This window comes from Alosa sapidissima, chromosome 20, assembly GCF_018492685.1.
Source record: "Alosa sapidissima isolate fAloSap1 chromosome 20, fAloSap1.pri, whole genome shotgun sequence".
Lineage (NCBI taxonomy): Eukaryota > Metazoa > Chordata > Actinopteri > Clupeiformes > Clupeidae > Alosa > Alosa sapidissima.
In genome coordinates this window covers 10,565,218-10,591,773 of record NC_055976.1, presented here as the reverse complement: position 1 = coordinate 10,591,773, position 26,556 = coordinate 10,565,218, and the positions used below count along the sequence as shown (strand labels likewise).

At 42.2% G+C, this 26,556-nt stretch overlaps 2 protein-coding genes across 3 annotated transcripts; one reads left to right on the top strand and one right to left on the bottom strand.

Moving 5' to 3' along the window:
• slc16a2 (solute carrier family 16 member 2) lies at positions 1 to 20,551 on the bottom strand. The gene is made up of 7 exons (XM_042074753.1): positions 19,302 to 20,551; positions 13,140 to 13,284; positions 10,406 to 10,883; positions 6,804 to 6,947; positions 5,126 to 5,354; positions 2,429 to 2,675; positions 1 to 1,981 (listed from the first exon to the last, which is right to left on the bottom strand). The coding sequence occupies exons 1-6, from the start codon at positions 19,801 to 19,803 to the stop codon at positions 2,452 to 2,454; spliced, it is 1,722 nt and encodes a 573-aa protein (XP_041930687.1). The 5' UTR covers positions 19,804 to 20,551; the 3' UTR covers positions 1 to 1,981; positions 2,429 to 2,451.
• On the top strand, positions 20,443 to 26,556 carry LOC121694560 (LRRN4 C-terminal-like protein). 2 transcript variants are annotated; one of them, XM_042074755.1, is made up of 2 exons: positions 20,443 to 20,580; positions 25,026 to 26,556. In XM_042074755.1, exon 2 carries the CDS (start codon positions 25,034 to 25,036, stop codon positions 25,751 to 25,753), a length of 720 nt encoding a protein of 239 aa, XP_041930689.1. In that variant the 5' UTR covers positions 20,443 to 20,580; positions 25,026 to 25,033; the 3' UTR covers positions 25,754 to 26,556. The 2 variants fall into 2 exon arrangements, with proteins under 2 accessions (XP_041930689.1, XP_041930688.1); XM_042074754.1 differs by lacking the exon at positions 20,443 to 20,580 and adding an exon at positions 23,450 to 23,593.

Below are 26,556 nucleotides of genomic sequence, written 5' to 3'. Positions count from 1 at the left end.
TTTTTTTTTTTTTTTATCTTGACTTTACCTAGAGGAGAGGGCAGTTGAGGTATGTTCTGACCTTGGCACACTCCTACACACACCTATTCAAGGTACTATCACAGAAGACAGGAAGTAGTGAAACCAGTTATCAGGAGAGGTACATGATCCATATGGTAAGGGAACAGTGCTGAATTACTGTCTAAAAAGGGATCCCTAAGCACTGATCCAAGTGAGGCGATATTGTTTATACTATACTGACTCCAAAGGAAAAGCATGTCCAATATAAAAACATATAAAGCCCAGAAGATGTCAATTAGAAAGCTACTGTAGTCGCCTACTTCTTTTGACGGAGGTCAATGAATCAAGCAAAAGACGATTTGTTCACAGATACTTTAACTGGCACAAGCTTAATTTTGGGAGAACTAGGCAAGGGGTTGCTGTTGTTGTCCTTTGACAACATGACGGAATTACAACAATGATCCTAAACTGACTTTTCACTGAAAAATGAAGGGGACACATGCACATGTTTGTTTCTCATATCATAGCGACATACCATAATATGGTGCTGAGAATGTCAGTGGTATGCATGCGTGCCAATCCTTCAAAAACAACTCTGATTAGTCTTAATGTCAAGCCAATGCTTAGTGTTCAATTAATGTTTGTCAGGAGGTACTTCTTCAACCAGAAGATAACAAGCAGTGCACTGACCGTTTTGTCAAATAAACAAAAGAAAACAACCAAACAAACAAACGGATTTAAAAGGGACGTTTTCACACAACCACACACCATCTCAATATCTGATCTTTGCTCCATCTCATTAGCATTGCTTGCTATGATTCACACAGAGGACCTTGGAGCCATTTTTCACACAGAACAAGGAAAATAAAATCATTCTACGAGTCAGTGTTCTACATGCATATCAAGAAAATCAATACAAATCTGAAGCCAAAAATCATTATGCAAATCATATGAGGTGAGATGTTTCCTATCAGACACTGCCAAATGAATGCAATATAATGGGGGAGAGATGTAGCACTTATACAGAGGGAATTAAGGCTCTACATAGTCCATTGAGACTATGTATTTTTTCCAACATAGTAATCTAATGTTTATGTAGCCAATGGCACAGACTGCAAAACTACTGCATATTAATGTGTGCATAGTGGCATACGTAGGATTTGAGACTGGTTTTGTAAGTAATTAAAGATGTATTAAAACTAACTTATGCATATATAAAAACATGTGTTGCTTTTCTCGATTTGTCACCAAAATATTGTTATACAAAATAAATTTGAAGCATATTACAAATTTAACTTGGTAGATAAGACAGAAAAAATAGAACATAAATGAAAACACATTTTTAAAAAAGGCTTTTTTACAAGGAAGTAATCAGTTATGGAGTAGTCCTTCAATAACTTCCAGCTGGATCTTACCCACAACATTATATCATATTTTGCATATGCAGAAAACAACACCCAGTTCCTGTTAAAAGGCATCTACTCCAGTCCACTGTATTTTCAACCAAACAAACCATTTGTTCTTTGACTGGGGAGAATCTATGCTATGAGTACATTAAACAAAATGACAGGGTATGACTGAACACCATCATGCCAACATTTGTTGACCCCTTCTGGGTCTCTATCATATATCCTACCTTTAGTCCTACCTCCGCTACACACACACACAAACGCACTCACGCACGCACGCACGCACGCACGTGCACACACGCACACACACACACACAATATATATCAAACTTTCTCTTTCAGTTAATATGTCACATCATATGGGACACGGGTTGTGTAGGGATGTGTGAAGGCATTCTCAAGGACTATGGAGGGCTTTGAAGCAACAACATTTCTTCTCCTATGAACATGTCCTGGATTCTAGTAACTTTGTTGACAGTTCTGTGACAAACTATGAATGCATAGTTGCCATGGTTTCGGAGACTCTTACAGGTCACAGTTGAGTATGTGCTGGTGAACAGAATCCCTCTGGACTGAAAAGGTGAAAAGTCAAACAATGGAAGGACATCGTTATGCTATTTGACAGACATGTTTGACCGAAGTGACTTATAAAACAAACAGTATATTTAAAAAAAAAGAATATTAGCACCATCCAAAAATAAAGCATTATGCACAATACAAGATTTTCTAAAGAATACGGATTATCAGATTACAGTAAAAATAACAACTATTACTACAACAACAATAATGGATGGCCCTTGAAATAATGCAGCAAGAGTCTCCAAAACCTCTCAACTCCTGGTTCTTAACATGTTGGGACCAGGCCCAACTAAGCACAACCAGGCTAGGCAGGGAGCATGGAAGTACTGCCAAAGAACATATCTGAACAAGTCACATCTTTGCCCATGACTATGATGCAATATGAATGATGTTGCATGAAGGGCTTTGTTTACGGATCTAGAGAACTGTAAGACGGGTACCTTTGCATGGCAGGCAGGAGCTCTCAGATGTGGGTCTCCATGTCGGTGAAGCCGGGGAGCATGTCTCCGTTGGAGCAGTTCTTTAGCATCCTGTCGGCGCTGGGGTCCTCCGGCTCCTTCTTCTGTGCCCTGGCCATGCGCTGGTAGACCAGGGGCACGCAGAACAGTACCATCCCGCCAACGATGGGCGGCACGCCAGCTAGGTAGAACGCCACGTCATAGTTGCCAAAATAGTCGTGCAGGAGACCTGGAGGAGAGGTGGAGATTTGTTGGTGAGCAAAGGGTGCAGAAAAAAACAACGCCCAGTTCCTGTTAAAAGACATCTACTCCAGTCCACTGTATCTTTCACAAGTATTTTCAACCAAACAAACCATTTGTTTTTTGACTGGGGAGAATCTAGACCGCCTATGCCGAGTCCGAGTCAAGACCGAGTCTTTGAAGGGTCGAGACCGAGTCGAGACCGAGTCTGTTGGTTTTCAAATACAGTCGAGTCTGAGTCAAGACCGAGTCTTTGAGGAAGCAAGTCCGAGTCGAGACCGAGTCCTTTAGGAGTCGAGACCGAGTCGAGACCAAGACCATAAAAAAAATTCAGTTTTAATATTCATAATTTAATATCACCCCAGTTAATAATCAACAGTTAGGCCTACAGACTAAGCTAGATTGGGAATTGTTTAGAGGAGCAGTCTTAACGTCTTAATATGGACTATGCTGACCTACAGACACTCACCGGCAGCAGAGTCATAGAGATAAATAAACGGCTCTGACGGCAGTATCTTTGCATTGCACCATGGGATGTCATTTTCAAATAATGCCGGTCAACATTGCATTTTATTATTATTGTTGTTATGTGTTGTCTGTTTTTTTATATGAACATAAAAAATGCGTTGGTCTCGAGGACTCGGTCTGAAATTACGAGTCCTTCTCCTCCCACTGTGGTCCGAGACCGAGTCAAGACCGAGTCTTTGAAGGAACGAGTCCGAGACGAGACCGAGAAAGCAGAAATTGGTCTCGAGACCGGACTCGAGTACTACATCACTAATAGCTATGTTTATATGGACAGTTTTTTTTGTCATTCTGATTTAAATATTCCAATTGAAATATTTGTGCCGTCTGTTTACATGGGGTGCGTTCTATTCCGATCAGGTGCTCTTAATCGTTTTAGAATCTTTGATCGGAATAGCCATAATTGCCTACTTTTCCTTGAGAAGATACAGCAGGCAATCCGATTGACCGTATACATGGCTGTTCAATTGGAATAGGAACGGAATAAACCACCTCTTTCCTTCCGATTAAAATTTGGATTAGGCATTTTCATTCCGATTGAGGTGTTTATATGAACATTTTTATTCCGATTGAGCCATTATTCCATTTCTAATCGGATTAAAAGTGTCCATGTAAACATGGCTATTGTGGGCGAGAGTTAATGTACCATTTGCACAAATTTCAGTGGGTTATTCACATCTATTGCTGACTTTTCCATGATTGTGATTTCCAAAGCAATCGAAATATGATTACATAGCTACAGTATTAAGGTATTGACTAGCCTTCCTTATAAAGAGGAGCTTACTGTATCTGTTAAAGAGGCCCCCTGACATCATGAATGTCTCCATTCAAACATCTATTTAGTCACAACAAGGTAGGTAAGTGCACAAAATAGGCCAGTGACAGGGGCTGAGTAAAAAGCTCTTTTGTGGGATGAGCTACGCTGTTATTGGCTGTGACCTTGAAGGGTGATCCAGGTAAAGGAGATCTACTTGAGTGGCATTGATGGTGTCAACATTCCATGTGTGAAAACCTTTTGCTTGGGGAAGGCTGTGTCCCCAGCATACACACACACACACACACACACTACACAACTCAAGCATATCCACCTACATGGCAAGCTGGGGAAGCACTTACTGTGAGCTGTGTGTGTGTATGTGTGTGTGTGTGTGTGTGTGTGTGTATGTGTGTGTGTGTGTGTGTGTGTGTGCGTGCTCACATGTGTGTACCCTGGCTCAAAGAATTGAGAAAAATAGGGGGGGCCATGAAAATTAATTTATTTTTTCATTTTTGCACTGAATGAGTTGAAGGTGGCGGGAAATCCTGTCTAATAAATTTGATTAGAGACTTCATGCTCCCATAATGGATCTTCCTGTTATGTCCGTAGGAGGAACACAGAGAGAGTCCAGATGTTTGCATGATGTAACAGAAAAGGCTGCGTCAAAAGACTCTAACAATTATCATGTTCAGCATCAGTCTGAGTGTTTGCATTGTATTTGAACAATGCTTATTGTGTACTACTATTTCAATTCATTAAGACACCTGCCATCCGGCCAATTTGTAATATTGTATTAACATCACACAAGATATGTGGCTCTCCACTGGACAAACTACAATTCTACATCTCAAACAACCTTCTTCAAATCAGTGAGCGACAACATCTGTTGTGTTTTATAACTCAATAACAATACAGAGTAGAGGCTGAAGGCCAAAACATATTTCTCTTCTCTACTCTTCTCACCCAGACAAAATATCCATCTATGAGCATAATGAACAGTAAGCTTAATGGAGTTCAGAGTGCTTATTCAAACAAACCACACTGTCACTGGTCAGTACTAAGCGACCCTGGGTGTCTTGAAAGGCGCTTTATAAATAAAATATATTATTATCATTAATATTATTATTATTATTATTATTATTATTATTATTACTCACCGGCTATGGGAGGGCCAGCAGTCATGGGGATAGCCATGAGTCCGAGCAGATAGCCAATGGCCTGCGAGGCCTGCATGGGCCCCACGAGCTCGAAGGCGATGGGCGCCATGATGGTGATGAAGCAGCCGTCACAGAGCCCCAGGAACACACACACCACCACCAGGCCCTCAAACACACGGCACTGGGGGATCATCATGGACATCAGGCCCAGCACCATGAAGGACGCCACCTAGGGGACAACAATAACATGACATGACACGGAAAGATGAAGGAGGTAAGCAAAGTAGGCTTAATGACACGGCAACAGTGAAAGCTATTTCTATAGCTAATGAAATTGTACTACTACGACGTCATCTACAAGTCAATAGATGAACATATAATTTACTGTTAAATAAATAAATAAATAATACATACTTAAACAATATGGCAAGAGTGGGAGTCACATTGCTACTCTGGATGACTCATAGAATGCTTCTCATCCAATCAGAAATTAATACATATTTATACCTGTTGTATAAATACATACAGTTAGGCTCATAAGTTTTTGAACCCATGCTAAAGTTGACTAAAAAGAGGAATATAAAATTATCTTTTGCAAATTGATCTTAATCCCTTAAGTAAAAAAATGAGGAAATATCCAACCTTTAAGGACACCAATTTTCTTTGTGCATGAATAATGTATCGTAAATAAATACAGGAGTCATAAATATTCACACCCCTTATTAAATTCCCATAGAGGCAGGCAGATATTTATTTTTAATTTTTTTTCATGGATCCAGGATACTTTGCATCCTGATAAAGTTCCCTTGGCCTTTGGAATTAAAATAGCCCCACATCATCACATACCCTTCACCATACCTAGAGACTGGCATGGTGTTATTTCAGTTAGCCTATTAGCTGGTCTGATGTTCATTGAGCTCAATGCAAATCAAACCAGCTAATAGGCTAACTGAAATAACATCATGCCATGTCCATTTGACTTCAAACAGAATGTCAGCCTGTCCATTTGACTTCAAACAGATGTCACATGTCAAGACTTTGAAAAATGTAAGCATAGATTTATAATTATAATTTTCTATAGTGTTGTGTGTCTATTGCATTAAAATTAAGAGATACATCTGAATTAACTTTCATTACATCGTAATTAACAGGTCAGACCTAGAGCATATCATGTCTATGGCAGCCCAAGCCTATAGTAGCCCGTCATGTTTGCTTATTGCCTTATAATAACATCATCATCCAGTTTTGAAAGCAGGTCTACCTGCGGGCATGTAATCGGGCTACAGGTTTTCTACAGGAATAGCATGTTTGAACGGGCACTGCACCAGTGTTAAAAACTATCAAATGAGCTTTGGACATACAAAGGGAAGTCAAAAGTAGCCTAGCACTCACAAAAGCTACCCCTCCTCTGTAGACCCTTGATCAACCTTATATAAGGTCGTTTCCATAACAACTTGCCATCATGCTAAGCCTAAACTGTTGCATTATATCACATAGTTTATTATTACAGTGGATTTCTGACCGCTTTGACCCTCAGACCCAGCCCAGAGTTTATGTGGAAAATTTCACTCTGGGCCAAAAACATCTTGGCAGACAGCATTTTTGGCTCAGAAGTAGCTATTTGTGGACCGCTAGTGTAAGCAATACATGATGTATGCTGACATCTTGATGGATGTACCTGCATGTATATCTTCTTTACCCCCGGAATGAGGTCTCCCACTTTCCCAAAGATGAGTCGTCCAACTCCCGACGAGGCACCGATGCATACCAGTAGAATCCAGTCTTTCTCCGACTTCGGGAACTGTTCCTCCACAAACTCTATCTGTGAAAGGGCAAAGTAATAAGATAATAAAGTAAGCACACATCCCACACACACAGCACACCAAGACATTTACATTTTCAGAGCACAGCGAGACATCATTCACGCATCACTGTTGCCAATATAATTTTGAAATTTTAATTTACAGATCATCTCCCACTCAGCTTTAATTAGTGATCGTGCAACGGCTCAGTTAACCTTTCATTTCGCACAAGCGTCAGCTCAGTGTCACAAATTCAAAAGAGCTCAGCACATTAACTGTAATAATGGTGATTTTATTTTGCAGCAAACCAGGCTACTGCCCTGAGTAGCTGAATAAATGCTTGTGAAGGGACAGCTTTTGGGGGGGTCCATCTTTCCCTACCAAACGTTCCATAAAACTAGGCAATTCTCAAGACAGGGCTGCTTTAAGTTAAAGAATGCCGGTCTCTGTCCACTCCCTCTAACCCACCCTCAATACAGAGAAGAACAACAGCAAAATAATTCTAATAATAATAATACTTCCTGACCCCAAGGCCTCCGGCCTGGAGGAATATTTTCCCTGCTTTGAAACCTCCCCACATGGACACATGGTACAATAACATCAATGGCCATAGGGTCTCCATGTTTAGGGGGGACTATAGAGCAGGTCCCCTTCCTGCGGCGTTGGAGTGGATCGCGGCGTACTTCTCTGTTGGAACCACGACACGGTCTACAACAAAGGCCGGGAGTATTGTTTACATCTAAGCCACGGCCTGAAAAAACAGCACTGCAAAGGGATTGTCGATATCTGACAATTTCACAGCTCCGTGACACACCTCCTTTGCCCCTGGGTTCCTTCTGTATGTCAGGCTAGAAAAGAAAAAAAAACACCTGCACTAGGGCGTGGGGGAAAGCTCCCATCCGTAATGCATAAGCGAGAGAGAGAGACAGAGAGACAGAGAGTCATAGAGAGAGTAAGACAGAAACAGAGAGAGAGAGAGAGAGAGAGAGAGAGAGAGAGAGAGAGAGAGAGAGAGAGAGAGAGAGAGAGAGAGAGAGAGAGAGAGAGAGTAATAGTAATTTCATTAGATAGTAATTTCATTCCATCAACATGCAAAAAAGAGCCCTCAAATTCTGGATGCATCTCCAAAGAAGACATTAATAACTTCTCTCAGACAAGTGCTCCTTTCAAACTGAACACCAATAAGATCATTCAAGAATCTAAAGAAAAATATTTGGAACATTGGCAAAAGAAGACAAAAAAACAAAGCAAATTAGAATGTTACCGGTCCATAAAATCTGAATACCAATTGGAGGAATATCTCTTTACTGTTAGAGATATAAAGCAGAAAGATCCTGACCAAATACAGACTCAGTGCCCACAGTCTAGCCATAGAAAAAGGCAGACTAAGAATATCCTGGTTGCCAAGAGAGCAAAGAATATGTGGTCAGTGCATAAGAGGTGAGGTTAAGACTGAGGTGCACTTTCTTCTTCACTGTGAGAAATATGTAAGGGATAATGCATAGAACGCCGGTCATTACTGGAAAAATAAGTCCCGACAGGGCGAACCGGACCCCGACGCGCAGCGGAGGGGTCTTGTTCCGCCCTGAAGGGACTTATTTTCACAGTAATGACCGGCGTTCTATACATTATCCCGCTTATTATACGGCTACTTGCCAAAACGAAATAATAAACTCCCCACGATATGACTTTAGCCTACATAACCTAGCCTATTTGTTACCGTTCATCGTGGCATTTGCTGAGAAACAAATAGTTCGCAACAACACACGCTGCTGAACTTGAATCAAACATTCTTTAGAACACAGCTGATCAACCGTCTGCTTTCACGTTTGAGTCCTTGCGTAGTGATATGAAAGACATTAATCAGAAGCACAAAACCCGTTGCCATTGACAGCGGTGATTAAATGCTTTGCCGGTGATTTATGTAGATTTAACATAGGCCCGAACGTTGGGAAGGCCCATTCATGTGAATGGAACTTTCTGCAGCACTCTGAAGAGCCGTGTAATAAACAACTATACGGAAGTCATACTTTGACAGGCTGTGATGGAGTACCGTCACTAAAGTTGAGTATGCGCTCTGACTGCTATACTAACGGGCCTGGTTCTTTGGCGTTGCAAGTTGGTCAAGCTGCAGGTTTAGTGCCCCAGAGACCCGGGTTCAAGACCAGGTGGGGTCACTGCTCTCTCCCTTCGCTACATATGGTGTCAGAAGTGGGATGGTTTGCCGTGAGGTCACCCGAAGCTTGCCCAGTGTGTGAGCTGTATGAGGGACCCCCAGGATTGGTTGACCCCAGTGTGAGGGACCCCAGAGATGGGTGAAGCAGGTGTGTGGGGCAGCCTGGGATGGGAGAAGTACGACTGGTGTTTGCGCGAGGAACGCCAGTGTGTGTGAAATGCATGGGCAAGCTTCCCGAAGGGGAGGGCAGTGTGACGGACTACCGTCACTACAGTTGAGTATGCACTCTGACTGCCATACTAACTGGCTCTTTGGCATTGCGTTCAAGACCGGGTGGGGTCACTGCTCTCTCCCTTCGCTACACAGGCTAATCCCAGGGTTCCGGAATCTAGAAGAACAAGAAATAATGGCAGTACTTGGACAGCAGGGACAGACAGCAGGTCTTGCTGCCAAATACGTCACTGAATGCCATAAGGCAAAAGACAGTGGTTAAATAATTATTACTTTTATACGGCACCTATCCGTATAATTACACACACACACACACACACACACACACATACATACACATTCACCAGTTTGTTAATCTGGGATGCATATCTATTTGCCATGTACTATATTCCAAGCATTCTTTATGTAAATGTATGTGTAAATGTATGCATGTTCTGCTTTGGCAATGCAAAAATATTTGTCATGCTAATAAAGCTCGCTTGAATTGAATTGATAGAGAGAGAGAGAGAGACTGAAACCGAGAGAGAGAGATAGAGAGAGAGAGATCCCTGCTATTCCTATTTGAATGTCAGGCTACTCAAAGAAATGTTTAAAATGTCTAGATGTATTGACATGATCTTCATCAGAGTTGTCCTCATTACATCAATCAATATGAAGAGAAAATTCTGGCCCATTCTGGTTGTGTAAAAACAAAAGCACATCTGTTTTCTCTATTCCGAAAGGTTAAATTAGGATGCGTTTCGCTGACCACCCCAAAGAGTTTCAAAGGAGCATGCGTCTCAATAATTAACCTCAGACATCCTATAATGATCAGCAGTGGTGTACATATACAGTAGATAGCATGGCCTCACCTCACTCGCTCGCTTCAATGTTTAATGCTATGCTCTGCTCCATGCTTATGCATTATGTATAGAATGAATTAAGATGTAAGTACTTTCATCACCCCCTCACATCCCTCCTCCAGACCTTGACAGTTAGCTTCCATTCAATTCTTCACGTTTTTGCTTCACTTTACACAGTTGGAGGATTTTCAAACTCAAAAGGTAGTCATGAGGGAGACGGGAGGCTCACCAGATGAACGTATGGCACGAAGTAGCCGAGCACTGCCGTGGCGACGCCGAACGCCCACACGCGGTACGTGACGATGCGGAACACTCGCAGGTTGAAGAAGGCCTTCACCGCGGAGACTCCTCGCCGCCACCGGCTTCCGCCACCCCCAGCCTCCAATGCCGCGCTTCCGGGCGACCCCATCGGCCCACTGCCCCGGCAGGGCAGGAGCGGGCGGAAGGTCAGGGCCAGGAGGGCCTGCACCAGCATGAAGATGCTGAGGATCTGGAAGGTGGCGCTCAGGCCCAGAGGCTCGGCCACCTTCTTCAGGAGCACCGGCAGACCCATGGAGAAGAGGCTGCTGCAGCCCGTCACCACGCCGTTGGCCAGGCCCAGCCGCCGGCGGAAGTAGTGGCCGAGGATGACCAGCGACGGCTGGAAGGCGAAGGACGAGCCGCAGCCAAAGAGGATCCCGTAGGTGAAGTAGCGGAGGATGAGGGAGCTGGAGAGAGAGAGAGAGAGAGAGAGAGAGAGTAATTCTAAAATAAACCTATAGTTCTATACTGTATGTTCAAGACTTTGGCAACACGATATCCTTTTCAAGGGCCTTGCCGATAAAGTGTACTGAATTGAACTGAGAGTGTGAGAGAGAGAGAGAGAGAGAGAGAGAGAGAGAGAGAGAGAGAGAGAGAAGAAAGAAAAAGAGAGAGAGAGAAGGACGGATGGAAGAGTGAAAGAGGATGAAAGAAGTGACGGCGGTGATAGCCTGGAACACACTAAACATGAAAACAGTAAAAAAAAAAGAATGTGCTTCATTTTAGCACACTTTCCATAACATGTGTTGCTCACATCAAGAAAACAGTCATTTGCCGGATGATTAACTAGCCGTGCTCTTTAATTTACACAAAATAAATTAAGATGCTTAGCAAAATAGGAGGATGAGCAATATAAAAAAAGGACACAAAACTAAAGCTTAGCCTGCAGATGACTACATCAAAACACATTCCATATCTAGTTCATTAATTCTGCTGCTGATTCCCTCCACCCCCCCCTCCACCCGACCCACAACCCCTGCCTCCACAGCTCATGATGAGATATCGGCATCATTTTTTTTGTTTCACTCTGCTTCTTCTGTTTAATCTCCACGCTGAAACTGGAGACTCTCGACACCACGGGGGGCTCGAGGAGACAAGCTTGTACTGGCAGGAGGCTCTGATCAAAGCCTAAAGGTGGGCTCAGGCTCTGCAGGGTGAACCGAGGTGGTGTGTGTGTGTGTGTGTGTGTGTTTGTGTGTGTGTGTTTCTGCATGTGCATGAATGTCTATGTATGTCTGTGTGTGCATGTACAGACTTACAGATACAGTATGTGTGTGTGTGTGTGTGTGTGTGTGTGTGTGTGTGTGTGTGTGTGTGTGTGTGTGTGTGTGTGTGTGTGTGTGTGTGTGTGTGTGTGTGTGTGTGCGTGCGTCCGTGCATGCATATCTATGTGTATGTGTGCTCTGCATGCAAGTGCCTACGTGCAGGCATGTATGTATATGTGTGTGTGTTTCTTTTATGTGTATGTTTGCTCTGCAGGCATATGCCTATGTGCGTGCATGTACTGTATGTGTGTGTGTGTGTGTGCGTGTATGTGTGTGTGTGTGTGCGCGCGCCTGTGTGTGTGTGTGTGTGTGTGTGTGTGTGTGTGTGTGTGTGTGTGTGTGTGTGTGTGTGTGTAAGTTAGAGAGAGAGAGAGAGAGAGAGACAGACTGTGCTCGAGGGCCATGTGTGGATGGACGAACTCCAGAGACGGCAATAAACCATCTCTCTGCACATCGTGGTGTCAGTGCCTCCTCAGCACAGCAGCCAGGCCTGGGAAAATTAACAGCCATTTTCCACTCAGCAGTCCACCCTACAGAAGAACAGTCCTAATGCTTCACACAGAGAGAGAGAGGAGCAGAACGAGAGAGGAGTGTGTGTGTGTGTGTGTGTGTGGGGGAGGGGGTTCTTCGTGCAGAAAACTGCTTCGAAAGTACCCCTGCAGGAAGTCAGTGAGAGCAATTCAGTGAGTTTAGATGTGCAAGTCGCCATGGAAAGGCTACGAAAAAAAAGAGAGGCTAAATGAACGAGAGAGAAAGCGAGAAAGAGAAACAGAGGCAGAGGGAGAGACTAAAATAAACAAATAACGAGAGAGCAAATGAAAAGAGTGGACAGCCGTGCCAAGAGACTCATTACTGGAGCCAGGAGTGCCGAGGAATTTGATTGTGAGAGCTCTTTTGCTTAAACACATCAATTGGCCAGATCTGTGAACCACAATGTGTCTCTTGATGGTTTTCTATGAACAGATACTTTAGACCTTCTCTGCATACTGTTCTGGTTACATAAACAAAAAAGGCCTTTCAAAGGGTCCTCTATGTTTTTTTTTCCTTTTTTTATGTTGAGCAGAGGCTCGGCGAGACATACATTCACAATGTAAATGGATCCATTAATTCAGAGACTGCAGGGAAGGTTTGCTATCACTTTATAAACATGTCAACTCTACCAAAAGCCTTGCTATGCAACCAGCCGAGACACCCTCAACTTTTTCCCCCCCATCATGTCCTGGAGGCAGAGTGTTCCTGGATGAACTCAACCAGAGGGTAGGAGGGGAAGCAGGGAACAGAATAATTAATGATTAGCTCCTATAATGTTACCAAAGAAAGAGAGGGAAAGAAAGACAGGGAGCAAAACAGAGAAAGAGAGAGAGAGGGAGATATAGAGAGAGAGATAGAGCTGTTTACCTTGCAAATGAAGTGGCGAGCAACCCAAGGAAGGCCACAAATGCACCCCCCACCGCTGTCTTCCTGCAGCCAAAGTGGTCTGTGAACATGCTCACGACAGGAGAGCAGAAGAAGATCATTCCCATGGCCAGCGCGCCGACCCATGCTAGGGAAGGGAGGGTGGAAAGAAAGAAAGAAAAATAAATAAATAAATAATCAGGGCCTTACAACAAATGTGCTGATAACAACAGAGAGGTGATGTATTTTTCCACAACTCGTACATCACTTTTTCTCCACAGTGAACACATATAATTGCGGATAAGAGCGAAAACAACATAATATGTCGGATACAGGGCCTCATCTCACAGGTGGTAATTGGATAATGCCGTGGCAACAACACATCATGTTTTCGAACATTGAAGGCACACACTCCAGTAAACGACCTGATAAAGTACACAGACTGACAATAAATGTGTTTTTTTTTTTTTTCATGAAGAGTCAGACAGACATGGTGTTATTTCATGGTCCAAAGGTAGCTTTATGTCTGCAGCCCAGGCTAAAGTCAATGACAGTTGAGCACTCTGGTTAAACATTTGGGGGTGACACTGGGTCGAAGTTGTGGAGTGGTACGGCTGTTGTGTATCTTGGCAATAATTCAGATGTGTCGTTGCCCCCTCCCAAGCCTAGCCACCCACCCACGCAAAAGGAGTGCTAGGCAAACATACACAACAAATGGATGTTTACACACATTTCTTTTTTTTTTGGAGGGAAGTGGGAGGTCAAGGTTTACATAAAGACAAACTGTACAATGACTTTGGCCTCAATGGGATGCCAGTTCATTTCACATGTACAGCCCCTATGCATTTGTTCCTCTGAACCCCTCTTGATTGTTTGTGCATACATTGGACTTTGTAGATATTCAATTTTGTTTAATGTTCTTTTCATGATGTTATTGTTTTCCAGGGTATGAAGAAAGAAAACATCCACCTAAAAAAAATCACATGCTAACCTACATATTGCTATGTCCTGTGACCGAGAACCCATTGTTGAATTATCAAATCAATTTCAGATGTAGACCTCTTTGAAAACTAGAATAGAAGCCACACATGTGGGTCTCTGGCATACATACATCAAAAGGGGAAGGGTTTGGTAAGGCACAGATTGTACGATATCAAGGAATCCTGGATAAGCTTTTTAGACCATTAAACCCAACAGGCTGCAGACATTCCTGTGAATATTAACAGCAGGATTAGTTGACCACTCTGTGTCGAAATTAAGAGTAGACACAAAGATCGAATGGCTCAGAGGTCTGACATACTTGTCTGTACATACTTGAATGCTCCAAGGTCACACTTAATCGTGACATTTGAACCATTTTGTCATGGTCATTTGTACCTTGCCTGTGACTGTCTGAATTTACAAGCATCATTCTCCCCTGATATGTAGTGGTGCATATCAATGACTAAAATGAACAATACAATGTATAAACACATCAGTATATGAGTAGTTTATCTAGTGGCAATTAATGCATAAGCTTTGAGAGATTTTCAAAGGATCTATAAAATTATACAAATTATGAATGCATTAAAAAAAACTATCAGGAATACAGTCAAATAAACAGTGGCAGTGACAACAAGCCTGAAACAGTACTGAAACAGTAGTGGAAGTATCAAAGGCCCGACTGTGTGGGTCGGTTGGCAGGTCTAGGCTGGAAGTGGAAGCAGCAACAAACAACACATCAAACTAGTCATTCAGGTCATTAACGAGCAAAGAGTCAAAACGTTGCCCTTCGTTGTGTACCAGTGCCCCCGACTACCAGCAGCATATTCATAGCTTTTTGGTCTGTCCCTTTTTGTTTATTTCATGGAGAAGCATGGTTTTGCCTCTTGTTTTATACAGTGAACTGCCTACATTCTTGACTTTCAGACCCAATTTTCTTGTTGGGCAAGAGTATTAAAGCATCAACACGAAACTCATTAAGTGGAATTAGGTCTGAACGCCTCATAACAAAGAAGCAAGAGAGAGAAAGAGTGAGAGTGAGATAGGGAGAGGGAGAGGGGGGAGTGAGATAGGGAGAGGGGGGAGTGAGGGAGGGAGGGGGGGAGAAGTGGAGAAAAAAAAGAGAATAAGAGAGAGAGCAGGCTCTCTTCTAGGAGTGCGACCCACTAACAGTGACAGATGTACTCTGACAGGTTTTGGGAAGAGTTGGGTCAGCCCCAGGGAGTGAGAGATTGAACAGTCCCACCCCCCCACCCCCTTTTTCTCCTCCCGTCTATGCTGCATGTTGCGGCGACGGCTTCATCTCTGTCGTCAGAGATGCCTTACAAAGCACACACAAACCAACCAACTATCAAAAACCTAGAACAATCTCAGTGAAAAAAATTACACTTTTCTCTTGCCCTAAATGATTTATTGATTTCCTAAAGATCATTCTGTTTGAGGTTCCCACAGAGACAGGAACAGTATGGAGTAGGCTACGACCTATTTCAGTTTCCCGGGAGGACTTAGGTATGAATTAAGAACACATGTCGAATCCAAAAGACAAAGGAAGCAAGCCAAAAGCACTCTATGAACCTATATCCTCCTATTTTTCTATAGAGTTTTAGTCCCTGTGTGCAATGCCCCACAATGACAGTTACCACAAATGCATGAGGCAATTATAGAACCCCCCCCCCCCCCCCCCCCCCCCTCCCAAGCAACCCTGTGGTCTATCATCAAAGTCATCTCGAGCTTAATGAAAAACCCAACTAAAGCTCCTGACAGAGTACATACAAAAGCATTTTCAGCACTTAATTTCAGCCAGAATTGAGCTCTGCTGGATCAGAGCCACATAACACACACAGTGCCAGAGAGCCGACTCGGGGTGGCAGAAAGAAGGATGCAAGACAAAGAACCATAATCCGATTGAACACATTTCAAAAGTTTTTTTTTTTTTAAATGTTTTTTTTTAAAACCCAGTGTGTGTCGATGATAAAAAAAAAAAATCAGATCAGAAAAGGCAACGTTCGGATCTGTGTGTTTAAGAAACCACCTGGCTGTTTTGGCAACACGACAACATGACATTTTTCTGCTGCCGTGTTTTCTGGTCCGGACAAGAACATCTAAGCTCTCATCCATGATAAAGATTAAGGACCAGATTCTCCCAGGCACTTGAGTAAAAAAGAAAAAAAAAAGTGTGCAACTACAGTACACTACGTACATTTCAGCCTCCACATATTCTACCCTTGACTTAAGTCACTTATGCACATTGGGAGAAGCAACTTCGAAATATGGACATTTCTTATGTAAACTGCTCTTGTATTCTTGATCTGACTTTAGTGCTTTTCCTGCTTTGCACTTCTGAGGGCTGTATCAAGTCAAGCACCACTACAAGGTGAAACACCAAAGCCATGGATCTCATTATTTTTCAAACCCATGGCTATATGGCCATGAGCACAAGAACCTTATTTTGAATTCCTCTATTGTCAACTTTTCCCACAATGTCTCTATCTCCATGCTCCACCTGCGCAGCCTGATACAGCTGTGGCAAGTAGCACAGGCTATATCCTCTAGTGATTGTAGTTAGCCAATGACATTTTAGAAAGTAGCTATTACTTTAATTTAAGCATTTAAGTGATATTTCACTAATATGTGCACACTATATGTGCACATTTTTTCCAGCCCACTTACAAATTATCTGAATTAATCATATTTTTGTTTGACTCTTAACCTCAGGTGATAGGTCTGTCTGGTATTGTTATGCCCATTGTCTCATAGCCTACTGTAATCTATTCAAAACCACAGGTGACGTGTCAGTCTACAGAGTCGTGGGCAAGCAAGAAATAACTTGATATCCTAACAAGAAGCTACTCTCATTTGACTGAGAGAGTTCCAGTAAATACAGTTCTTCCTCCCATGCAGTATTACTGAAAAAAATACAACAGAGTGACAGTATGTAAACCATGAAATTCAATAGCCTATAATGTTCAGATGTTTTTTTCCATTGGGGTGGACTTTGACTCTGCTTAGAGAAAACACATGCAACTAAGCAAAACAGGCTTTAGATTTGACAGAAGTCAGACATGTTTTTTTTATCATTAATAGTACAGCAGGCTTAAAAAGCTCAGCTATAACAATCTAGTGAATTTGTGTTTATAATATCCATGCTATAAAGCAACCACCACAATCAGAGAAACGATATTCTCACATTATATGAATTAACACACTAATAACAAATTCAAAGAGGTGCAGTCTGTAGTTTGTTAATTAGTAATAGAGTGGCACACCATATCATATTAACTTTTCTGCCTTGTTTCAAAATCAATCTTCTTTTTCAGATTGATATTTGATTTGTGAAAGAAAAACAGAGAACAATTAGCCAAGATTAAGCAAACAAGCAATACCAGCAATTTGATGATGATTGAATTATTGTTTCTTGGCCACTTAAACTGCAGCAATATCTTTAACTATAGCAATAACTATATAGATAGGATACACTGTAATTACTCTAGTCGATTACTTGCATGGTCTAGCGGCATGGTTTTATGAGTTATAAATCCCACCAGAAAGCACAACCATGTTGTAAAAAACATTATCTTAACCTTAACAACATTTTGCCTATGCACTTTCAGATAAAGAAAACTGCAATACTGTTATGCTCCAAGCTGCTTTCAAAACTATATGCAGAGCTCAACTTGTAAGATCATCGATACAGACAGACTTCAACAAGGTAATGCCCACACAAGCACAGAACAAGTAGAGACTTTAGGTATTCTCGAAAGCACTTTTCTCAGTCCACTTGTACGATAGAGGGGGCGTTCACATACAGTATATTCTTCAGTTCAAAGAGGATATTCAAAGAGGCATTTCTGTGTGTCAGGCGGCCCTTGAACAGGCACAATGGAAAGTTCCTTATTTTAATTGCAACTTATTGCATTGTCTTCATAGACATCTAAAATGCCCTTATCACAAAATGTTGACATTTTCTTAAGATTGTCTTATAACAAAAGACTCATGTCTTCAATACTAACACAGTATTTAGAGATACTGTCTAAATGGAAAGTGTTTAACCTTTCAGCCTTATTATTGTATTATTATTTTCTCAAACGATACATATTTTTAGCAAGAGCATTATGAACGTGGGCGTTTCCCTGACGACTCACACTATGATCAAACAGTGCTGTTTCCGACCTCGCGGACTGAGCGCGACACTGAGTGGGCAGTGAAAAATGTGCCTGCCCCCTTTAAGCCCTTTATGGCCTCTTTTTGCCTCCCTTTCTCCTTTCCTATCTCAATCTCTCCCTCTCTATCACTCTCCCTCTCTCTCTCTCTGGGATGGATGTGTCCCCAACCAGTCCAGTTACTGCACATCCCCTTTGATAGAGGAACATTACAGGCTAGTGTGCAGCCATTTCACTCTTCAGATTAAAAAAAAAAAAATGTGTGGAAAAGCTGAATAAACTAAATAAATAAACTAACAAGAAACAATGGAAAGTCCTTTCCACCTATTCCCTTCAAGGTCACTGTAAGAGTTAGTCATGCCATAGTCTTTCTCATGGCAGGGACTAGGACTACATGTGCACAGGAATCTCCATTAGACAGATTATCTTATTCCTTCAACAGAAAGTACTTTGGACTTTGCACTAAAAAGCATATCATAGGAGTGATTATAGAATAGGGCCTATGTATCGCCATGTTTAGATTTGGGGGTACAGCCTAGCTACAGGACTAATCCACATCATGTGGAAGGACCCAAGAACATTCTCTGCAGTCTTATTGCACACACAGCAATTCACAAGGTCCGAAGATGCTGGTCAGTAGGTGCACCAAGCAAACTGTCAGAGACATCTGAATTCAAGATGCTCCATATGGCACACGCATGGCCTAACCTGCTCCATGCTCCAGGCTGAGGCTGAGATTGAGTCTATGGTTTTGTAAATGTAAGAAAGGTGTCAGGTATGAGCAACTGTTGCTTAAATGCAAAACCTTTCGGAAACCCTTCTGTGGTAAGCTCGATTGTATTATAGGGCATGTCAAATGGAATGCAACTCTTGAATGAAGTGCGTGAACTTATTAAGTGTAAGAATTGTGACTCACACCTATGCTATGACTCACTTGTTTGTTTGTACTTGCGACTTACCTGTTTATTACACCATCAATACCGTGAAATAGTAAACTTCCAACAGGTGCACCAGAACAACTCACCTACTTTAAACTGCGATGCTTTGTCGTCAGGGTCCACATGCGCTTTTACCAACATAGAGTGGAGAATGCCAAAGGAGTTTTGTATGCCGAAGATAGACCCGTTGCACCAGGTAGCGGCGAAGACCACCAACCAGCCGAATCCACCCTCGGGGGGCACGAAGTCCGAGCCATGCATGGCGCTTGGCGCCTGACCTGTCTGTGGCGAGAGTGGCCTTTTGTCGGTACATCCCGTTTCGATGAGTTGTGCCGTGCTATCCTCCGGGGCATTTTTACTCTCGCTCCCCTCACAGCACTGATTCGCCTCCTCGAGTTTGTCTGGGACATGGACTGCCTCTTTATGCTCCATCGTATTCTGAGCAGACTGATCTCGCTGTCCAGTCTGCAGTTCGCAATTTGATACCTCTGCCTGGTCCAGTCCGTTCACCTCAGCCCTCTCGTGGGCAGGACCACCGGCGCCTGTTGGCACATTCTCAGACGAGTTACTGTTGTTTTCTGGGTGCATCCTTTGCAGAAAGGATGCAGTTGCCGACTCACGCGTACAAAAATAGCTTGATATGTGGCTGCCTTTTCATCCGTGGTAAATTTGAGCGGAACAACAAGCTTCAAGGTCCAAATTTCAGTACTGCAAAGGAAACTTGTGTCCCAAATATGATTTAAAGGAACCCTAATTAAAATGTAGTAAAAAATATTGTGACAGGTCTCGAGTCGTATCTGTCATGTTGTGCCTCCTAACTACGAGGAGATAATAGCTTTTCAAGACCAAGAATCTCAGCCTATGTTGAGTTTCCTTGCGCGGTGCAAAAAATCAACTTGCGCAAGGTCTGGCGGCGTTTAGTCCCATCTCCAAGTGGCTCCGGTCCCCTTTGTAAATGCGCCCTGCATCCCTTTATCCATAAACAAACGACAAACGACTCCTCCTCTTTCATTTGTTTAATATTTATATATACTAGGCTACACAGAGATACTCCCCGTTAAATTAGTCATGGTTGGATCTCATAGATCAATGTCCACACGTAAAGTAACCAAACAACCCAATTCAACAGATTTGCCCTCCGCCTCCGCTCACTCACAGCTCCTATGGCAGGTTGGAAAGCGGATTTAAAATTCCTCCATCAGCACAGGATTAGGGAAAGAATCGGATGTCAGAGACCAGACCGGCCCCTCTTTCTCTCAGCACTCATTCTATTGGCTTCGTACAAGGAAGCGAAGCGCCAAGCAAATGGATGACGTTAGTAGCGTGAGCCACAAATGACCTCCTCGTTCATCGTTCGAGCCTGAGGTACTATCACCTTAAACATACACTATCATCTACACAGTGACCAAAGAAATATGTCCAATATGTTTTTCACTCCCATCCACTTTACACCATGCATGCAACGAACAACCTGGCCAGATTATGCGCCACTCACAGCAAACAACTTCCCCATGTAATAATTCACGGCAAATGCACACTACTGTGTTAGAAATGCGTTCCTGTGTCCATGTAGTCCTCTTGACTTCATAATTTCGCAAAGATTATGTCAAAATTAGTTGCGCGCAGAGATGGGCGCAGTCCCGCGCCCACGTTGCTGGCATATCCCCTTTAAAATGCGATGAACAGACGGGGTCGCGGAGTTGACGTATAGGGAAATGTCCATGGAAGGGAAGCCATATAGCCTAGTGGAGAGTGGGGGGTAACACGAAAGGTTTCAGGTTCTTGTTCAGTGGAAGAAGGCATGGGTATGTTTAGCAAGTTCGCATCATATTTCACGCTCGTCTAGCCCTATGTCTTTCAAATCTGATAGGAATTAAACACAAATGAAAGCTAAACAAACATTTTCCTACTTTCAGCATCGTAGTTTAGGCAAAACACATTTAATAACAGTGTTAAGAAACCACTTAGAAGCTTTGGAAACTACCAATTACACTCTATATATCTATCACTTATCTATCTAAAGCTAGGCTACTTGGTAAAGTGCAAATTACTCTCTTTAAAATTACATGATCATATTTGGTAATCCACATGTAATCCCCTCACAAAAACTGCCGTTTTTCTGAAGGACAATGCAGTACAATGCAATTTCCCAAAATAATTCCTGAACTAAACGGCTGAAGAATGTAATTTTTAATGCAATTTCATGTCTTAAACAACAGTCCTGCATATGAAATGCAAGTAATTCCTCAAAAGCTGCAGTTTGACATGAATGCATACATCTTAAATACTGTAGCAAAATGTCGTTTAACTGTTACTTTAGCCTTCTACCCTGGTAATGAATCTCTTCCAGTATGTCAGCTTTGATGTAGCCTAGGTTTAGGTTTGATGTATGGTATTCCCACATGCCATATCTAGGTGGCAGGCCTACCCCCCTTGCACTCATCTTCCACTGGCATATCCTGTAAGAATTGTGATGAGCAAACTGCAGGAGCGATACACTGACTAATTATATAACTAAACAAAACTCTATGAAGTCAAGTCATTCCGATAAACACTAGGCTAACAGACATGTTGTCCAACACCATAAACTAAAGCAAAATCTGGTTAATGACATCATTAGAAGTGGGTCTGTGGGACACTAATGAATTTAAATGTAGCATTTCTTTCTTGGGTGGAAGAAATGCTGTGATGTTGCAGGTGCACACTAAATACACTAGGTGGCGCAGTAACCATCCCAATAAGCAGCTTGCCAATCAATTTGGACAATGAATTCAGAGGATCATTCTCTTTCTCTCTCCCTCTCTCTCTCTTTCCATCTGTTCTTTAGTTTTTCTTTTAGTTTGATTCAGATCTATTTGAATTTCCTCAATCCTTTAGAGTTAGCCTTATCACCCTCTTTCTTTATTGCCCACTCTTAGAGCATACCATATCTGTTATTTTAGCAAGCCTTTATAGTGTCAAAGGTAAAGAAGTTGCATGCCCCCCCCCCCTCCTCCCCAGTGGCTCAGATTCCTTTAATCTCAAAAGACATTGGAGTGGGTGTGAAGGGTGAGTGACAGAAGTGGTGGGTGGAATGACTCACCTACTGTAACATATATGTGAGGTGGGAAAGAAATGGGGAAGATGTGGGTGACAGGATGTCCAGACAGCTCTTTTTAGTCCCACTTATTCACCGTGTCTGCATTTTTTAGTATGATGGATTGAGACAACACAGGGACATAGATAGGGGCGATCTTACTCATGCCTGGCGTGCTTGAACTTGAACTATCAGAGGGACTGTTTGCTCAGTGTATAGGCAACCAGCTCCCACCATTCATGGCAGCACTGTTGTTTTGTCTATGGCTTTTTGGAATTGTTCCAGACATGTAAACCAAAGTCAGGTTTTTTGTCTTCAGATCTACATGGTTTCTATGTCCTGTGTACCACCATATTTGGAAAAAATGATCAGTTTACACACTACTGCACATGTACATAAGTCACCCACCCACCAACCCGACACCACTTCCACATTCATTGTTGTCGTGAGTTGCCTGTTTCGACAAGTGATGAAGCGTATAAATCTGATGGGATTATTTGTGCCACATTGTATTTTGAACACGAATTAAGGATGATCTAATGAAAACATATCAGGACAGGGGCACTATACATGCTCTACCAGTGAGGTATATGCTATGAACTACTGAACTGTTTAATTTTTTAAACACATATATAAGGAGAGGGGTCTGTTCTCTTACCCTTCTGTGTGGAAGGGGGTAGAAATAGCCCCTTCCCCCCACATCAGCACTCAATCAGAACCAACCTTTTTGCTCCAATGCACACACACACACACACTCACACACTCTTTCTTTGTAATACTTGCATAATTCCTGTTGGAATGTGTTTGACTGTGCTCCATGCTGTTTGGATGGACTCGTTCCATTGGATGCCCTCCATTTCCGTGCCTTGACTCTTAAAAACAGGACAAAAAAAAATCCTCACCTAGCATTTACAATAACAAGTTTCGACTGGCCTGTGATGTGCCTAAGAGGAACTTTTACTGTTACAGAGAGAGAAAGTAGTGCCCAGGGAATCATAAACATTTCAGCAGCAAATACATCCCTTCCAAACAATGCCTAAAAGGGATAAAGGAAGAGTGTGTGAGAGAGGGAGGGAGGAAGGTAGAGAGAGAGAGAGAGAGAAAGAAAGAGAGAAGGAGGGGGATGTGCATGAAGTGACATGAGGGGGTGTTGGAAGGGAGGAGAAACTTTTGGTGGGAAGAAAAAAAAAGAGTGTGCTTGAAATGAGCACGTCAGTCTGAGAGATAAAAGGCAATTCTTGAGGACGATATCTTTCACTGGCAGAGTAAAGAGGAAGTCATAGGGGGAACTTACATTTTCAGGTAGGTTATGGTGGACAATACTCCACAATGGTTACCTTTTGTTCTGCATTTGGTTGATTGCTATGACAGTGAGAGGAACTACTAGCTAGACTGTCAATGTGGTCAAATAATCTCCTTTTACAATGTCTTGTGAGTCTTTGTGAGTAACATCTTTATGTAGTAACTAGTAAAACAAGACACTGTGTTTTTGATTGATATGGGAAAGTTATTAATTGTGCTTTTAAACGGATGCCATTACATTCCCATAGAAACATTGGCTCCAAGCCATTCAATTCGTTGTTACTCACAGGCGGGTGCAAAGTAACTTGAGAAGCCAGACTTCACAATTTTTACAGCTGGGGCTTGTCAGCTGTGCGGTTTGTGGTTTCATCTGACTGTCCATTTTCCTGTGTTTTGATGTGAAGAAGTAGCCTAATTATTGTCAGAGGTGGACACAAATTCATCAAAAACTATTTTGTTACAAACTACAAATACTGGCTCATAAAATGTAACATAAAATGAAAATATGAAAAAAAACACCCACACAATAATCATGGTATACCAACTACAAGGCATATTATTGAAAACGTAGCCCCAAGAGACAAGAAATATTGGCTGGCAGAGGGTTATTAATTCTGTACATTGGGGCTCCTATAAAGTAGATCTGGTAAAAAAAAAAAAATGTAATCAGCGTCCCATATCAATGTAAACGATGATTGAACTGACAAGAAGCAGACTTCAATATGGGAATCAACTGTAACATAACAATATCCACTATCATTTCCGTAACCAATGAATGTAGTACGACAAATTTAACAGGTCAGCCTCTTTTTAATCTGAACTGCATTTCCCTTTATGTGCTATATAAATGCATGCCTATTGCCTACATACATGACTGGCAACATGGGGGACAAACAGAATAATATCCTGTAAGGTGTCCGAATATACAGAATTAATTAACTTGGTGGAGAAAACTCTTTTCGCATCGTGGAGGTCTTTGCGTGGAGGTCATGTCAAATCCATTAAGTGGTTTTAATACTGTCCTGTAATGAGAATTAACATAAGGTCTGATTACTCGTTGTACCGAGTTTTGTTCTGTTGATGGAAAAATAAAAGTGAGTTATATGTAAATAACAATCTCTACTGTTTGAGTATTAGTGCCATGGTGTTTACATTTACATTATCTAGGATATTGTATAAGGACTTTTTAAAAGGTAAAACTGAGCTAAGAATGTACTTGTCTCTAACAAGTCTCTAGATTTGTGATACCTTTGTGTGGGTGGAAAAGCAGAATTTATTTCTCCTCAATCAAAAAAGACACAAAACAGGAATCACAAACAAAGATTAAATTGCTATTAAAACAACATTGTTATTTCATGTTACTTCTTGTTGTGAAACGGGCAAGGTTCTCGTATTGGAATGTTCATCGTTCTGTTCTGTTCTGTTTCCATAGAAGCAACCATGATCATTTGGAATCCCACCTTGCTGTTGCTGAGGCTTCCAGTCCTTCTCATCTGTCTGATAGAGAGCTCATCAGCCTCCGACGGTCCAATTCATCTGGTGTTTGATGATTATGAAGAGACAACAACAACGCCACCCGACAACAAATATCCAGATGTCACCAAAAGTGCTGGCGATTACAAGATATGTGACTACGACCTGTGTGTGGCCCAAGAGGAAAGTTGCCAGGACATTGCAGCCAAAATGGGATGCCTGTGTCCAGGGATCACACCCCAGACGGAGCCTCCCCACACGCCCCAGGTCACAGGTGTAAGTCCGGCAGAATCTGGACAGGTCACTGTCCATTGGTGTGCCCCCTTCTCCTTCGTGTCCCAGTATCGGGTCACTGTAGAGGGCAAGGAGGGGCAATCCCATGTATTTGAAGGGATGTCCCGCAACGTAACTCTTGCAGGCATAAAGGTGGGCCAGAGAGTCTGTGTGCAGGCCATGAACAGTGCAGGCGTAAGCTCACTTTCCGAGGAGTCCTGCTCCACGTACAGGCCGGAGAAGCATGCAAACACACCCTTGGTGGCAGGGGTCATTGCTGGGGGTCTAGGATTCATTTTGCTCCTCACCGTGACGGCACTCATCCTATGGAGACGGAAGGCATGCTGCAAAGGCGGGACAGACAACCCCCAGGGACTGAGAAATCCGTCATTCAGTACCGACGGGACATTGTAGCCTGGATTCTTTGGAACATCTATCACCACAGAAATGTGGAGCGGATTTTGTAAATCTGATGACTCATTTGAGAGATATGGTTATCACACAGTGATGCCTGCTAATTGACATGTTTCACTTGAGGGTTATACTGTGGTTGTTTGAATGTGTGATTGTTTTACAGAGGGTACTAAGCTAAACTGATGTTACTAATGATATGTGCTGGTTTGAAAGTGAGAGCCTGGAGCTCCATTGTATTATTTTTTTGTGTATAACAGGGTCTAATTTAATTATATAGGATTTTATATTAGTTATATAAGGAAGAATGATAATCATCCACATAGAGAGGGAGGTTATAGCATGTCACATTGACAGAGCATGGGAGAGCATTATCTTATCTTAGAGATCAGATAAATGTGATACCAAAATAATAGTATTGAGCAATGTTTCTGAAGACTGTAGGAGAGAATTGAGTCACTATGTCATACCCAACCAAGGTGATAAGAGGTGGGCCACGGGTGTGACCTAAGACTTTGGTAATAGTGTTACACAACCACATTTTATTTCTTCTCTGTGATTTTCTGATTCTAATTTTAAGCAGTCAAATGCTTGGCAAAACTCTAAAATATCTAAAATAAAGATCTAAAATATCTAAAATAAAGCCTATTCATTTTGTAACTGTAACATCTTAGGAATAGTGTTGCTATGAATAGTTGGGTATGAAATGGGTGTACAACACGATTAAATTCATTTCTGTGTCTGATCATTTTAATTTTTAAAATATTTTTTTTATTGATTTTTGTCTTAATAAAAAGAAAAATATA

Bases quoted from the DNA above. Each gene is read 5' to 3' on its own strand.
- slc16a2 (XM_042074753.1), bottom strand. From the start codon at position 19,803: ATGCACCCAGAAAACAACAGTAACTCGTCTGAGAATGTGCCAACAGGC. The intron at 10,884-13,139 runs GTAAACAGCTCT...CTCTCTCTCCAG, and splicing joins CTCGCCACTTCATTTGCAAG to CTCCCTCATCCTCCGCTACT. The intron at 5,355-6,803 runs GTACATCCATCA...GTTGTCCCCTAG, and splicing joins TAAAGAAGATATACATGCAG to GTGGCGTCCTTCATGGTGCT.
- LOC121694560 (XM_042074755.1), top strand. From the start codon at position 25,034: ATGATCATTTGGAATCCCACCTTGCTGTTGCTGAGGCTTCCAGTCCTT.